The sequence below is a fragment of the Pelophylax lessonae genome, assembly GCF_965119305.1.
Source record: "Pelophylax lessonae genome assembly, chromosome: 12".
NCBI classification, from domain to species: domain Eukaryota; kingdom Metazoa; phylum Chordata; class Amphibia; order Anura; family Ranidae; genus Pelophylax; species Pelophylax lessonae.
Genome location: NC_138779.1, coordinates 39,436,026 through 39,453,677, shown reverse-complemented (window position 1 = coordinate 39,453,677; position 17,652 = coordinate 39,436,026). Strand labels below are relative to the sequence as shown.

The 17,652-nt window shown below is 42.5% G+C and overlaps 1 protein-coding gene across 1 annotated transcript in view; it reads left to right on the top strand.

The window, feature by feature from the left end:
- Window positions 1-17,652, top strand: part of PPIH (peptidylprolyl isomerase H) — a 79,419-nt gene that overhangs the window by 27,027 nt on the left and 34,740 nt on the right. Inside the window, exons 7-8 of the mRNA XM_082273364.1 lie at window positions 7,031-7,118; window positions 13,875-13,915. Coding sequence (XP_082129490.1) covers window positions 7,031-7,118; window positions 13,875-13,915 — 129 coding nt within the window. The remainder of the gene's footprint in view (window positions 1-7,030; window positions 7,119-13,874; window positions 13,916-17,652) is intronic.

Sequence of the window (17,652 nt, the reverse complement as noted above, 5' to 3'; positions counted from 1 at the left end):
AGTCTCCTATAGTCGGTAATCTGTGACGCTTAGTGCAGGTGGATCCTGACATTCATGGCGTCTTAAGAGCACCATTATATGTATAATTCTATACATATAAAATTTGCCATCCTCCGACACCTCTGAAGAAGAGTCCTCGAAACACGTTAGGTGTCATGTATTATTTGTTATGTATTTTCTCACAATTTCACTGTTATGCCTTTAGTTAAAAAAAAAAAAACACTGCGATATTTGCCGCTAAATTTGTATAAATATAATTTTTAATTTTTTTGCATTAGCAAATGACCTAATTTCGAACTGATATCTATTATTCTTGATTAGTGCCGACATAGTCCCAACTCTAGAGGGTTATCTCTATATAGTCTGTTTTGTTATAACTGCATGCTTGGTAAAATTATATCACTCACCTTTGCAGTTGTGGATTGACTGGTCACAAGATTATAATGTATTTCTATTTATAGGTGTTTAAACCATTTATTTAGCTTTTTTCTAGGATTATTATTATTATTATTCAGGATTTCTATAGCGCCAGCAGTTTACGCAGCGCTTTACAATGTTAGAGGGAGACAATACAGTTACAATAAAATACAAGAGGATTAAGAGGGCCCTGCTCAGAAGAGCTTACAATCTAATGGGATGCCAATGCAAACTGAAGGTGACAGTGTTTATGGGTTTCATATTGTAATAATCAAATACAATTACAGTTTTAATAATAATTTAAATAAAAATTGGAAAAAATATTTCAAAACATTTTTTTCCTGTTAGAGCAAATTAGACCATGCTTTATAAGGGCTTTTTTTTTCCCCCTTTCTTTTGATCATATGCATGGATAACCTCAATGGACATGTCGTTTTCTTTTTTTTTTTCTCAACCTGAGTAGCTGTGCTCTTTATATCTGTTTTGCCTTTCAGGGCACGTACAAATTCATAGTGATGAAAATTTCTAGCATGAATTGGAGGCATTGGAGCGTAAAATTGTTTGCTAAGCTTGCAACTGACTGAATCACTGAAAGGACCCTGCATGTGTAAACATTAAGAAAGCCAAAGCTCGGAAATTGGGCATTGCAAGGGAAAGACAAAACATAATATGAGCTTTAAAGCTAGACACCAGAACTCTTAAAACCATTGTTTAAATACATACAGGTGCATCTCAAAAAATTAGAATATCATGAAAAAGTAATTTATTTCAGTAATTCAATTCAAAAAGTGAAATCCATATATTTTATTTAGATGTATTACACACAGAGTGATATATTACAAGCATTTGTAATTTTGATGATTATGGCTTACAGATAGAGAAACCCAAAATTCCCAAATCTCGGAAAATTAAAATATTACATAAGACCAATAAAAAAAAAATGGATTTTTAATACATAAATATTGGCTTCCTGAAAAGTATGTCCATGTACAGTATAGTATTCACTCAGTACTTGGTCGGGGCTCCTTTTGCATGAATTACTGCATCAATGCGCCGTGGCATGGAGGTGATCAGCCTGTGGCACTGCTGAGGTGTTATGGAAGCCCAGTTTGCTTTGATAGCGGCTTTCAGCTCATATGCATTGTTGGGTCTGGTGTCTCTTCTCTTCCTCTTGACAATACCCCACAGATTCTCTATGGGGTTTAGGTCAGGTGAGTTTGCTGGCCAATCAAGCACTGTGATACCATGATCATTAAACCAGGTATTGGTACTTTTGGCAGTGTGTGCAGGTGTCAAGTCCTGCTGGAAAATGAAATCAGCATCTCCATAAAGCTGGTCAGCAGAGGAAAGCATGAAGTGCTCTAGAATTTCCTGGTAGAGGGCTGCACTGACTTTAGACTTGGTACTGAATTTTGGGTTTTCACTAGCTGTAAGCCATAATCCTCAAAATGAAAAGACAGAAATGCATAAAATATATCACTCTGTGTATAACGCATCTATATAAAATATGAGTTTCACATTTTGAATTGAATTACTGAAGTAAATGTACTTTTTGATGATATTCTTATTTTATGAGATGCATATGTATATTGAAGCTGTTCCAGGGTATCTTCATCTCCATTACGATAGGGTTATGCTGCCACCTTCAGGTGATTGGACACTGGCAGAAAAAGACAGGAACCCCCCCCCACCCCTAAGTATAACCCCCTTCCCGTTAGCCAGGATTTCAGTTTTTCTTCTAGTATCTTAGGTGATATTCATATCAGTCTCTGCAGAATAGCGTAGCGAGCTTCTCAACTGTTGCACCTGGGATTTGTCTCCATTGGAGAATTTTTTCCACCACCTCCCTGTGGGTGAGTTGGACAACATTGTACAGCTTGAGGCTGTCATAAGAATCACTCACCCATAGAAATGAATAGGACATGCAGCACACATGCTCAGTAAGAAGAGGAACCAATCTGGACGTTTTCGCTGCAAAGGCTATGCAGCATCGGGCAGGGCTGTACAGCAAAGATTGCTGAAACAAAAGGAGGGTAAGTATTTGTCCAGGAGGGCTTCACTAAGGAGGATGGGGAATTATTATATATGATTTACATACGTGCCAACAGTTTGCACAGCACTTTACAAAATGGAGGTCGACGGTACAGTTACAATATAATTCAATACAAGAAGGATCAGAGGGCCATGCTCGTTAGAGCATACAATCTAAAAGATCATTAGATCTTAGAGAATTATTTACAGTATATGAAAGCCCCAACAATGATCTTCTGTTGTTTGCTCCCTTTTGGTCTGTTTAATATGCATGTATTTATATATTGTAACTGCACTCAACAAAAACTCATGGTAAAATATATCTTAATTTGCAACCAGGGTAAAAATCCATGAGTGTAGCACCGCTAACATGTTTCAGCCTAAAGCAGCCTCAGGCCCCCTTCACAGACAGATCGATCGGGTCCGCCTGTCAGTTTTTCAGGCGGACCTGATCAGACCATCCATTGCTCTTTACGGAGCGGCGGATGTCGAATCCGCTAAAAACAGATTCATGGTGTCTGGTGGATCAGATGACAGTTGGATGGAAACAGACAGGTGGTCTGTTTCCATCCAACAGCCCATAGAGGACAGCGGACTGTGTCCGCTCTTCATCAGTGGAGCAGACACAGACCTGTCATCGGCCTGCTTGGCGGAGAGATCCCGTGCTGAGCAGGCAGACTCCGCCAGTGTGAAAGGGGCCTTAGGCTATTACTAAAGCTGCTTTAGGCTTAAATGCATTAGCGGCGGTATACCTATGGATTCTTACCCTGGTTGCAAATAAAGATACATGTTTACCACCAGTATTTGGTCGAGTGCTGACTTTTTGGGCATACAGGAGCCACAACCGCAGCACCAATCTCTCTTATAGTCTGAATGGGATGTCTTGGGTTGAGCGCAGTAAGTCAGTCCGATTATCGCTGATAAATATGCAGTTGAGCGCATTCTGTTATATCTGTTCAATAAACTAGTTGATCTTGTCGAAAAATCCTCTTTACACTTCTGTGTTATTTCTGAGAATCTGTTTACCTCTCCTAGTTGCAATCCTTAATTACAGAATCATTGTAAATGATTATTTTACATTGAACAGATCTGAGAGGGGGAGAGGTTAAGTAGTTTAGTTAAAGTGACATTAAAGGCAATTTTTTTTATAATAACAAAAATGTCATACTTTCCTACTATATGCAGCGGTTTTGCACAAAGCAACCCTGATCCTCCCCTTCTTCGTTCCTCCACCGGCTCTTCTGGCCCCTCCTTCCTGCCCCAAAGCAAGCAGCTTGCAATAGGGGCACTCAAGCAGGCTTGTTTCTGAGCCTCGGCTCTGCGTGTCCATTCACACACAGAGCCGCAGCTCGACCCCCGCTCCCCTCTCTTCTCATTGGCTTACTAGCTGTTATTGACAGCAAAAGCCAAAGGCTCCTGCTGCTGTCCCAGCCAATGAGGAGGGAGAGTCCCCGAAGAGCTGAAGCTATTATGCAGGTCGCTGGATCACAAGGAGGCTCAGGTAAGTATTATGGGGGCTGCTGCACAGAGAAGGTTTTTTAGAATGCATGAAGGTAAAAATACTGGAGCTTTCACAACCACTTTAAAAACATTGGATAGGGCTTGATACCACATAGTCCACAAATATGATGTGTGTTGTCAGGTCACAACAGGGCTGAGGAGCTGAGTTCATCTCTCACTGATCAACAGGTTTCTTCAGTACTTACAGGGTAATTAAAGTGGTAAGAAACCCAAAAGAATGCAGCTTACCAATTCTTAGATGTGACTGCATTCGTTTCCTTTTGTAGGCTTTCTTTCTTCTATTTTCATCTGGTGATCCAGCAAGCAAGTCTGTTTTTCTAAAGCCCAAGTTCTCCAGCAGAACGTATCCGTTCTACCATTTACCACTGACATTGGTGATAAAAATTATCAGCTTTTATTTATTCACGCAAAACCTTTATCCCAAATGGGGGAAAAAACTGTTTTCTGTAACTGATTATAAAGTGTGATCTGGAGATTGTCTTTAATAGCTGCCATAACCCCGGTATTTTCTTACAGGGCCGACGGTCCTCTTTCACATAAAAGTGGTCCCCGCAGTTTGCCGCGGGATCACTTTTATGGATGGCAGGAGAGGTGCCCCCCCGCCGCTTCCCGGTCGTTTTCTCCGCTCACCAGAGCCGTCGGTAGCAGGGAAAATGATCTGATCCATCCATGTCCCAGGCAAGAAGTTGATTGAGGGCAAGATGGCCCCCACTCGACTCTATGGCCTTGGAGGACCAGAGCGAAGTAGCTTCCTCCCAATGACCTTAAAAGGCCCATTTTTTTTTTCCATGCTTAAAAAAAATTACTTTTTTTTTTTTTTTGCTTTTAAGGGTAGATGTGAGATCTGAGATTTTTTGACTCCAGATCTCACATTAAAGAGGTTGTAAACCTCAGAATTTTTTTTTAACCACTTTACCACCGGAGGATTTTGCTGTCTTACGTCTGGGCCACTTTTTGCGATTCGGCACTGTGCGACTTTAACTGACAATTGCTCGGTCATGCAACGCCGTACCCAAACGAAATTTACGTCCTTTTTTTCCCACAAACAGAGCTTTCTTTTGGTGGTATTTGATCACCTCTGCGCTTTTTTACTTTTTGCGCTATAAACAAAAAAATAGCGACAATTCTGAAAAATTTTGAAAAATAATAATTTTTCAAATTTTTTTATATGAAATCCCCCCCCCCCCCCAAAAAAAATGTAAAAATCAAAATTTTTTATCATTTTAGGCCAATTTGTTTTCTGCTACATATTTTTGGTAAAAAAAATCGCGATAAGCGTATTTTGATTGGTTTGCACAAAAGTTATTGCGTTTTACTAAGGGAAAGATTTCTGTCGTTTTTGGTGTTTTTTTTTTTTTAACGAGTAATGGCGGCGATCTGCGATTATTTTTGCGGGACTGCGACATTGCGGCGGACAGATCGGACCCTTGACTGACATTTTTGACACTTTTGGGGGTACCAGTGACATTACTACGGTAATCAGTGCTATATATATGCACTGTTACTGTAAAAATGACACTGGCAGGGAAGGGGAAATTTTATTGGAGAGGGAGGGGTTAATGTATGCCTGATGCTTACTGACATGTGTGGGGGGAGGGGACTGTGTGACACAGGGACAGATCGCAGGTTCAGCTATGCTGAACCCTGCAATCTGTCCCTGCCTGTCACTTAGGAGATCCGCCCGCTTTGTTTACACAAGCGGGCGGATCTCCAGACTCGATTCCCCGACAATCTGGGAAGAGCAGCGGCGATCACTGCCTCTTTTCCCCTGGCCCGACTCCCGCTGTGACTGAAGAAGAAGGGGGAGTGTCTGCGACGTAGGTCTACATCGACGATAATGAACCACTTTGCCGCAGTAGAGCTCTAGTGAGCAGCGGCAAAGTGGTTAAAAAAGTACACCTGAAAGACAAACACATAATGAGCTAGTATGCATTGCATACTAACTCATTATGATACACTTGCCTTAGAACGAAGCCCCGAAGCGCTGACTGCTCACCTCTCCCATGGGTGACATGTTCTGTCACCCTTCTTCCGGGTTCGCGGCATCCGGCCATCTGATTTGCTTGGACCCGCGATTACGTCACTCCCGCTCATGCGTGCAGGAGCCAATGGTCACGGCACGGGGCTCTGAAGGAACGGCACCAGCGGCCGTTCCTTCAGAGCGCATGCTCCAGTGATGTCACTGGCTGCATGTAAGGTAAATATCTCCTAAACGGTACATGTTTAGGAGATATTTACAGTACCTATAGGTGAGCTTTATCATAGGCTTACCTATAGGTACAACTTGCAGAGGAGGGTTTACTTCCTCTTTAAAGAGGACCTGTCATGCTAATTTCTTTTACAAGGGATGTTTCCATTCCTTGTAATAGGAATAAAAGCGATCAAAAAATGTTTTTTTTTAAAGGGGCAGTGTAAAAGTAAAAGGTAAAATAAATACGAAAATTTTTTTTAAAACGCCCTGTCCCTCCAAACCCGCGCACAGAAGCGCCCACATATGTAAATGGTGTTTAAACCACACATGTGAGGTATCGCCGCGATCATTAGAGCGAGAGCAATAATTCTAGCACTAGACCTCCTCTGTAACTCTAAATTGGTAACCTGTACACATGGAGAGTTTTAAGTACCAAAGTTTGTCGCCATTCCACGAGCGTGTGCAATTTTGAAGCCTGACATGTTAGGTATCAGTTTACTTGGCATAACATTATCTTTCACATTATTAAAAAAAAAAAAAAAAAAAAAAAGAAAGACAAATTGGGCTAACTTTACTGTTTTCTTATTTTTTAATTTAAAAAAGTGTATTTTTTACAAAGAAATTGCGTTTGTAAGACCGGTGCCCAAATACTGTGTGACATAAAGTATTGCAACGATCTCCATTTTATTCTCTAGGGTCTCCGCTGAAAAAATAAATTTATAAAGTTTGGGGGTTCGAAGTAATTTTCCAGCAAAAACCTGTAACTGAACTTGGACTTCTTTATAACCATCCAAACTTCAGCTGCAGTTCTGTTTATAATGTGTCTGCTCTGACTGTATATGAAATCATGTCCTCTATTCTCCTCTGCAGGCCAACAGCGGCCCTGGAACAAACGGCTGCCAATTTTTTATCACTTGCTCAAAGTGTGATTGGCTGGATGGAAAACATGTGGTTTTTGGTGAGTGTTGGGTTACACAATAGCTCAGGCCACACAAACACATTACGTTCTCCAGAGACTTGGAACAAAGCATCTTCTTGTAGTGCACATACTACAAAACAACTGTTGTAGTCACAGCGATTGGCTGAGTGGAGAAAGCAATATTCGGGCTCTATAGGACCAGTGAGTGTTATTGCTGCACTGGCTATTAGGAGTGCTTGTGTTGAATTATAAAGGCCTATTAAACCCAAAAAACAAGGATGTATTCTATTACAGGTAACCAATCCTCAAAGTGTTACTAAACCCGCAACCGTAAAATCTGGGTGTATGTGCAGTAAAGCATGCTTGTTATACTTACTGTGGAACCTAAGGGGTTAATCCTCTGCATTGTGTAAAAAGGCTGTTTGATCCTATCTTGTCTGATCCTCCCCTTCTTACACAGTCCCCAAACCATCGCCTGATAGTACAGAGCCTTGGGGTCAACTGCACATGCTCAGTTTGCTGTGTATTGCTAGAGAGTTTTCTCTTTGTTTTTTGGGAGGGTGCATGTGAACAGCACAGGGCCAATCAGCACTGTCCAGGACGTGTGTCAGGGGTCATGCCGGGGTCATGTGACAGTCGGGAGAATGAAAACTCCTCTTACAAGCTTTAACCAGTGCTCAGCCAGGCACTGATAAAAGTCACAGGACTGCTATATACTGCTGATGGGAAAAGGTATTTAGCAGTTTATATTTACTAAAATAATTGCATTTCCATGTTCTGTATATTGTGGGAGACCAGATATAGTGAATTCAGAGTCCTGGGTTTAGTAACACTTTAAATGTATTGGCTGCATTAGTTTAATCTTTTAAGCTTCCTTTCTTTTATGTTCAACTGGTGATCCTGCCAGTAACACACTTCCTGTCTTAAGCTTAGTTCATACTGGCATTAACCGCTTGCTGACTGCTCACAGTATATTTACTGCGGCAGTCAGCCCCTCACAGGCAGAGCGACGTAGGTCTACGTCGCTAGCCTGTGAGGCTCTGGGGAGTGAGCGCGTGTGACCGGCGGACCCGATGTCCGCCGGTAACTCGGCGATCGTCGGTGGAGAGGGAGAAAGGCAGGCGGATAATGTAAACAAGCCGCCTGTCATTCTCCCTGGTGTAAAAATAGTGATTATACGGTTCTACTATGCAGAACCGTTGATCACTGTTCCTATACCAGTAACCACAGCCAATCACAGTTAGAATCACGCCCCTAGGGACACACACAACCCCTCCCTCTCAAAAAAAGTTAACCCCTTCACTGCCAGTGTAATTTTACAGTAACAGTGCATATGTATAGCACTGATTACTGTAGAAATGTCACTGGTAACCCCAAAAGTATCAAAAATGTCAGTCAAGTGTCCGATCTGTCCGCCGCAATGTCGCAGTACCGCAAAAAAAATCGCAGATCGCCGCCATTACGCTTAAAAAAAAAAAACAACAAAAATGACAAAAATCTTTCCCTTTGTTAGTAAACACGATAACTTTTGTGCAAACCAATCAAAATACGCTTTATTGCGATTTTTTTTACCAAACATATGTAGCATAAAACAAATTGGCCAATAATGTTAAAAAAATTGGATTTTTACATTTTTTTTGGGGGGGAATTTCATATAAAAAAAGTGAAAAATATTGTTATTTTTGCAAAATGTACGCTCTTTTTTTGTTTATAGCGCATGATCAATAAATCGCACAGGTGATCAAATACCACCAAAAGAAAGCTCTGTTTGTGGGAAAAAAAGGATGTCAAATTAGTTTAGGTAGAGCGTCGCACGACCGTGCAATTGTCCGTTAAAGTCACGAAGTGCCGAATCGCAAAATAGGCCCTGGTCAAGAAGGGGGTAAAATCTTCCGGGGCTCAAGTGGTTAAAAGCATGCGTTTGGGGGGGGGGGGCATAACACCCCTCAAATGCCTATGCAAATGATACAATGAACACACAGTGCTGTTCACATTATCAAAACATGAAGCGTTAGCGTCGCTTAGCTTCAAGATTGAAGCCTCATGACAAGTCCATGGTAATGCTTTGCGGCGCGTTAAAATTAGCTTATTTCCTGTAATGTCACTTTCCATTGTGGAGCAGTTTTAATTCGTCTTAACGCTCATCAAGCGCTTTAAAACTGCATATAGGGTGTTTGGGGAGTGCGTTTAACTCATCATTATACCCCTGTAAAACGCCAATCTAACTCCCAGATTAAAGCTTTTTAACGCGAGTCTCCAACTCCATGCTAACGTTTCAGGAGTATTTGGTAAAAAGGTTGTAAACCACTCTTATAACTTGTACCTATAGGTAAGTCTTTAATAAGGCTTACCTATAGGTACTGTAAATATCTCCTAAACTTGCACCGTTTAGGAGATATTTACTTTTAATGCAGCCGGATGATGTAATCGGTGCATGCGCTCTGAAGGAACGGCCACCCGTGCCGTTCCTTCTGAGCCCTGTGCTGTGAATGGCGGCTCCCGCGCGCATGCCCAGGAGTGATGTCATTGCGCCTCCGGCAAATCAGATGGCCGGAGGAACATGTCGGCCGTCCTGTCACTGAGCGGGCAGCACTGCGGGGCTTCATTCTAAGGTAAGTATTTCATAATAAGCTAATATGCGATTCATACTTGCTCATTATGCCTTTGTCATACAGGGTTTTTTTTTTTCATTTTTTTTTTTTTGGGTGGGTTTACTTCCTCTTTAAGCCTTAGAAATGTAGTCAAGTGTGAACAAGCCCTTAGGGTGGGTGCCTCCACTTTGGAAGGAGAAGCGGCAAAGACACCATTGGACAGCATCAATGTCAATCTGGGGGAAGGGTAATGGATGCACTAGCAGATTTAGGTAGACTTGACTGACAAATTAAAGCTGAACTCCAACTAATATACTTTTAGGCTACGTTTCCACTATTGCGCCTACAAAGTCGTGCGATTTCAAGCGCGACTTTGTAGTGTGACTTGTTTGCGGCTTCTTCTGGGGACTTCAGTGCGACTACCTTCTATGAGGGACAAGTCGCACTGAAGTCATCCAAAAGTAGTGCAAAAACCTTTTATCAAGTCGCTGCGTCTTGAGTGGCAGCAGTTAGAACGGGCCTAATTGAAAATACTGTAATAGGTTTTGACTTGTCTTGCGACTTGACATGTGTCAAGACGCACAACAAGTCGCACTAGTGGAAACGGGGCCTTAAACCATTACAGCAACATTTTAGCAGTTACAGCAATCTTTTTCCTTTTACCTTCAATTTTAAGCAGTTACAGCAATCTTTAGGCCTCATGCACACTGGACTTTATAAAAATGGTACTAGCATTAGCTCTAGAAAGCTGTTGCTGTAGACTGAGTTTTCAGTGTTTTTTGCAGTGGAGTTTTTCAGGCTTTTTTAGCTGTAGCATTTTTTAGCTTTTTTTTTTTTTTTTTGCAATGCTATACTCCCATAAAAGCTTATGGCTCAAAAAAGCTGATAAGCGCTGAATAGCTGCGTTTTTTACCGTTTTTCAGCTTTTATCAGTTCTAGCTGAAAAACTCCTCTCTGCACTAGTTCTGGGGTGTTTTTTCCAGCCAGAAAACGCACCTTCCAAAAACTGCTGATAACAGCCTGTGTGTGCATGGACACATCGAATAACATGCTGGGGAGTTTACTGGCTGGAAAAAAACATCTGAAGCCAAAAACAGCCGCTGTAAAATTGCCCTGTGTCCATGAGGCCTTATTCTTTTTCGGATAAAGGTTTTAAATAGATGAATCAAAGCTGATCATTATAAGCACCCCTGTCAGTAGGAAATGGTTTGTCTCAATCCTCTTAGGCTGGGTTCAAGTGAACTGGATGCAGGTTTCCCTGCATCTGATTAGCATGACAGCAGAGTGTGACCGGCTCTAAATGCGGTCCGCATTTACAGTAAAAAGGGTCTTTGGTTCCGATTTACGGCTCTTTCACACGGGCGGTCCGATCAGATCCGCCTGTCAGTTTTTTAGGCGGATCTGATCGGATGCCCATTCAGCCCTATGGAGCAGCGGATGTCAGCGGTGACATGTCCGCTGACACCTGCTGCCATCCACATCCGATCCTGTCCGTGAAATCCGGACGGATGGAAACCCTATTTTCCATCCGTCCTGGGGATCGGATCGGATGGGATCGGATGAGAGTGGACAGGCGGTCCGCTCTCATTCGATTCCCCATAGAGAGCAGCGGGGGCTGTGACACCTCCCTCTCCGCACTGCAAGCGGAGACGGAGCTGTCATCCGCCGGCTCAGCGGGGATCGCGGATCGATCCCCGCTGAGCAGCACGGATCCGCCTACGGAGGCGGACCGTGTGAAAGAGCCCTTAGGCAAAAATTCAGACCTGATTTGAACCTGAATTGGGAACAAGGACACACCAGACCCCCTCCTGTGACCCACGGCTGCAGCATATGTTAACAGAGCCTAACTGCCACGTTTACTTCTTGGCTTGGTCTGTTGAAAACTAACAGACTTAAAGCTGTAGTAAACCCAAAAGCAAACATTTATTGTATTGCAGCTTACCAATTCTTAGATGTGATGGCTGCATTAGTTTTCTTTTTTAGGTTTTCTTTCTTCTATTTTTATCTGCTGATCCAACCAGCAAGTCTGTTGTTTTTAAAAAGCACAAACTCTCTAGCAGAATGTGTCAGTTTATATGGATGAGACAAACCAACTAAAGTAGAACTATGGCCAAAACCTTTTTTATTTTTTCTATTTTGGATAGAGCAAAGGAGGATTATAACCCCTGTCAAGTTTTTTTTTTTTTTTTTTACCATCTGTGTCCCATTGCAGGGATTCCCCTTCACTTCCTGTCCCATAGCCAAAAAGGAAGTGAGAGGAAATCCCTGCAAATTAAGGGAATTCCTTGAGGACACCCCAGGTCACCAGAACTAGTGTCCACGATACCCCAGGTCACCAGAACTAGTGTCCACGATACCCCAGGTCACCAGAACTAGTGTCCACGATACCCCAGGTCACCAGAACTAGTGTCCACGATACCCCAGGTCACCAGAACTAGTGTCCACGATACCCCAGGTCACCAGAACTAGTGTCCACGATACCCCAGGTCACCAGAACTAGTGTCCACGATACCCCAGGTCACCAGAACTAGTGTCCACGATACCCCAGGTCACCAGAACTAGTGTCCACGATACCCCAGGTCACCAGAACTAGTGTCCACGATACCCCAGGTCACCAGAACTAGTGTCCACGATACCCCAGGTTACCAGAACTAGTGTCCACGATACCCCAGGTCACCAGAACTAGTGTCCACGATACCCCAGGTCACCAGAACTAGTGTCCACATTGGAAGATTTACCCTCTATTACTTTTCTGGGGGCAACCCAAAATTTGGGATTTTCTTTTACTTTCACTTTCGATGATAATGGTAAACAGGACAAATAGAGAGATAGAGAATCTGCTTAATAGGAGCACAGACAGCAATAAAAACTGACGGGTTCTAATCCTTCTTCTAATCCTTCTCCACTCCAACAAAAGCCAAAAAAAAAAAAAAAAATAAGTTTTGCCTTTAGTTATACTTTACCATTGACAGAGGTGTCTAAAATTACCAGCTTTTACTTTTCTTATATTCATGCAAAAGGTAAAAAAAAGTTTGCTGTAACTGATTATAAAATGTTAGCTGGAGTTTGGCTTCAATTTGTTATTGTCTCAATCTGGTAATACATCTAACACCCCCCCCCCCCCCCAGATTGACAATGTTACTGTCTGCTGTCCCCCCCATGTGCCCCTGCATCCAGAGTGGAGGCTTTCTAATACAGGAGGCGTGTGATTGGCCAGATCACCAGGTAAAAACAGAGGGGAAAAAGCCAAAGAAAAGAAAACTAATGCAGCCACCACATCTAATGATCCGTAAGCTGCAATACAATACATTTTTGGTTTTGGGTTTCATACCACTTTAAGCCTTGTTTACACGTGCTTTGCTGTTTGAAGCGCAATCCGTGTTCTAGACGCTCTTCAGAGAGCAATAGACAGGCGGTGAGGAGGCATTGTATTCTCTTACCTCCTGTTTTAACCCCCTAAATACCAGGCAACCATGCGTTGTTCTCAGCTGCAGGGCAGTTGATTGGGTGGTGTTAGGTGGTGCTGCCCATCAAGTGCTATAGCGGTTGCAGCATGTGTACAGCCACTGCCTCAGCAGCAAAAGGTGAAGTTGAGGAGTAGTAAAACCCCTCCTTGACCACTGGGTTTTACCACTCCCCATTTGCAAGTGTAAATGAACCCTTACTAGCCAGATCATCAGATGAAAAATGGGGGGGAAAAAAGCCTAAAAAAGGAAACTAATGTTATTACATCGAAGAATTGATGTTTGCAATAATAACATTTTTGGGTTTAAAACTGCTTTAAGGGGCATTTGCTACGTTAGCCAGCTTGTGCTTAGGTTGGCCATAGATGGACAGATGTCCCCTTGAAAATAGCAGGTTGGAAAGTCTACTTTTGACTGTGCCGGTCTTCATTTATTTTGCGATTTTCCTGACAAAATTGGTGCCCAGGAAGTCCCATTGCAATATGTGCATTAATACATTTTTACAGCATTGGATGCGTTCATTATCTCCCCTAGGGAAGGATGCACAGCTCTAACCTTACCCAAGTGTCATGTTGGGCCATCAATCAGGGACATTGCTGTTTGTGAAAACAAAACATGCCTACAGTTACCTTGATCAGTTTCCAGTGATACGATAGTGCTTTGTGTCACTATGTGCAAATGTTGTACCCTGTATAAGATAATGTACTTTTTAAGAATATATCTTTTTTTTCTGTTTCCAGGTAAAGTTATTGACGGACTTCTTGTAATGAGGAAAATTGAGGTAAAACATTGCACTGGTCTTTCTACTGCAACCTAAAAAAAGATCTGCAGCCTCTTTTTACATGACTCTATGCTGTAAAATCTCTCTTTGTCTCACATTGGGTTCAGAGAAGAGGTGTTGGCCGGAGCAGTAAAATATTTGCACATCTGACTTTTTAAAAGCACACCTGTCACCTTAAAGCGGAGTTCCGGCCTCGGACATGATTTTTTAACCACTTGCCGACCGCCGCACGACTATCTACGTCGGCGGTCAGCCCCTCACAGGCAAAGTGACGTAGGGCTACGTCACTAGCTTGTGAGGGTCTAGGGAGCGAGCGTGCGCCGCCGGAGGAGAGGGAGAAAGTCAGGCAGCTTGTGTAAACAAGCTGCCTGTCATTCTCCCCTGTGTATGAAGGATGATCATACGGTTCTACTATGTAGAACCGTTGATCACTCTTCATACATCTGAAGCCACAGCCAATCACAGTAGAAAGCACGCCCCTAGGGACACACATAGCCCCTCCCTTTCAAATAAAGTTAACCCCTTCACTGCCAGTGTATTTTTACAGTAACAGTGCATATATATAGCACTGATTACTGTAGAAATGTCACTGGTAACCCCAAAAGTGTCAAAAATGTCAGTCAAGGGTCCGATCTGTCTGCCGCAATGTCGCAGTACCGCAAAAAAAATCGCAGATCGCCGCCATTAAGTGTTAAAAAAAAACAACAAAAATGACAAAAATCTTTCCCTTTGTTAGTAAACGCAATAACTTTTGCGCAAACCAATCAAAATACGCTTTTTGCGATTTTTTTTTTTTACCAAACATAGGTCGCATAAAACAAATTGGCCGAAAATGTTAAAAAATTTAGATTTTTACATTATTTGGGGGGGGGGGGGGGTTTCATAAAAAAAAATGTGAAAAATATTGCTATTTTTGCAAAATTTACGCTATTTTTTTGTTTATAGCGCGTGATCAAAAAATCGCACAGGTGATTGAATACCACCAAAAGAAATCTCTGTCTGTGGGAAAAAAAGGACGCCAAATTCGTTTAGGTACAGCGTCGCACGACCGCGCAATTGTCTGTTAAAGTCACGCAGTGCCGAATCGCAAAATACCCCCTGGTCAGGAAGGGGGTAAAATCTTCCGGGGCTTAAGTGGTTAATAAAAATACCCCCGGGACAGTCAGGGCTAGTACATTCCACAATGGATAGCCTCTGAACTGTCCCAAGTCTCACTTACCTTTTAGAAGAAATACTTACCTTGAAAATTTATTCTCCATCGCTGCCATCTCAGGTGTGGGCAGCTGAAGACAGCGCGTCCTCTTCCGTGTCCTCTTCTGTCCCACAATGCACTGCACCGGCCCTGCCGTCACTTCCGGGGCAGGCGCGTCATTCCTGCACAGCTTCTGGGCATGCCCAGAAGCTGTTTAGCAGGGAATGACGCGCCTTCACCGGAAGTGACGAGCGGGGCCGGTGCAGGCGCATTAATTCCTGGGAGCGATGACGTTCAGCTCCCAGGAATCAATGCAAAAAGGAAGTGACGGTGCGGGCCGCGGCCGCAGAGGGGCGAAGTGGAAGAAAGGTGAGTATATTTTCTTCAACATCAAGGTAAGTAAACAAAAAAAAAAATTGTGATTATCCATTTCATTTTCAGGTGGCACTCACCAAGCGGATGGCCCAAAGTCAATTTTGAGGCCGGAACTCCGCTTTAAATTGTTTTCTAAGTGACCTCGCCTTGAGCCTGCGTTGAACTAGCAGCTTAACAGTCATGGTTTGAATGAGCCCTTACTAGGACACATGGCTGCTAAAAAAAAAATACTACACATTTGTAAAGCTTAGCTATTTATTTTGTTTAGATGTGCTTAGTACTCCACTGGCTTCAGGACTGCAAATGTAATGTCCACTCTGCTTTATAATTTCCCCCTTTTTAATTTTACTACTGTGCTGTGAGTAGGTATACTTGGATCTGCTATTCGCACAGCTGAATAACTCATTGATCTGCTTTTTGCACAGCTGAATAACTCATTGGACGGATACCTTTCCCAGTTCATATGTCTGTAATATGAAGTTTCAGTATACAATGTATTCACAGCATCATAAATCACCCTTAATTAAAGTGATTGTAAACCCATGTATATATTTTTTAAAACAAGAAACATGTTATACTTACCTGCTTTGTACAATGGTTTTGCACTGAGCAGCCTTGATCCTCCTCCTCTGGGGTCCCCCACTGGCACGCCGGGCTCCTCCCACCCTGCTGAGTGCCCACCATTGCAAGCCACTTGCTATGGGGGCACTCTTTCCGGCTTGCTCCCAAGCCGCCCTCTGTGTGTCTTTTAGCACACACAGCATGGCTTGTCTCCCAAACCCCCCTGCTCCTATTGACTTTACAGAAAAAGTCCCTGCTCTACTCTTCGTGAGTGAAGAGCTGTCAGTGACCACACAGCTGGTTCACCAGTCCAGGGATTTTAAAATCTGCGCTCCTCTTCCTTCTTTCTGCAGCGTGTCCAGGGCGGATCACAGCTATTCTGATTGGGCATCACCAGCACAGAGAGTCTCTTTGATCTGTCCTGAAAGTGCTGCAGAAAGGAGGCGGAGAAAAGCGTGGATTTTAAATCTCCAGACAGGTGCACCGACTGAATGGGCACTTGACTGCCCATCATCCACGGGGGTAAGTACAGCAGGGACCCAGGAGGTAGGCAGAGTACATGGTGGTTACCTTAATATTGGTGGGCTAACCCTTTAGGCCTCTTGAACACTGCAGCTTGAAAATGCTCAGTACAACTTTTTTTTTTTTTACTGAGCTAAAATACAGCCCATTAATTGTAATGTGCCTATCTACACAAGTGCGTAAACAAGCGCTGTCCAATCTTCTGTAATAAAAAAAAATATATAGAAAAATCAGCTTTTTTGGTCTGTAATTTATGCCTTGTGCGCGCAAATTCATGCAAATGTGCGCAAATGCCCCTTTAAATATTGTGCAGAACAAGAACGTGAGATTACATTTTGCACATGTGCGCACAAAATTCCGCAAACGCATATATGTGAAAATACATACAAAAATAAAAAGTCTGAAAAAGTAGATGCTCAAACACGAGTATCATGAGCAATAGGCCTAAATGTTTGTTTGATTTTATGCAAGTAATGAACACAAAATGTTACAAACTTGCAAACAAAACAAAAAAATTTACCAAAATCAATAGTTTCCCTTTAAATAATACCCTTAATAAACTCATGAAATGATCACCTTGTTCATAAAAGAAAATTGTTTACGACTTATGATAATAAAGTTATTATTAGTTATCACATTCCAAGCCCTTTCTGCTGATCTTTAGCAGTTTCACTTGCTGGGCAGAGTAAATGTGTAATGACTGTCATAAATATACGAGGCAACATAAAGTGATCTCTCTGGAGTATTTCCGGCTGGGCTGATACGTGTACAGAAGGAGGGAATTTGTTTATTTTACTTAAAAAGCAAATTTAAATTTTGTTTGATTTGAATATGTGCCATTTTTACTCTGAACAGTTTTACATAAACTGACATCCCAGTCAAATGTCAGCATTTTTCATTAAACCTAACCAGCCCACTGCCAAAGTGATCTCATTTCCATTATGGCATTCATATTGTGCAGCTGGCTTTACCTAAATCCCTATAGTTAAGCCTTTCTCAACCTTTTTACCCCCGAGGAACCCTTGAAATAATTTTTAGGTTCTTAGTGAACCCCTGCTAAAAAATCAATTTGCCTACAGCTCATGGT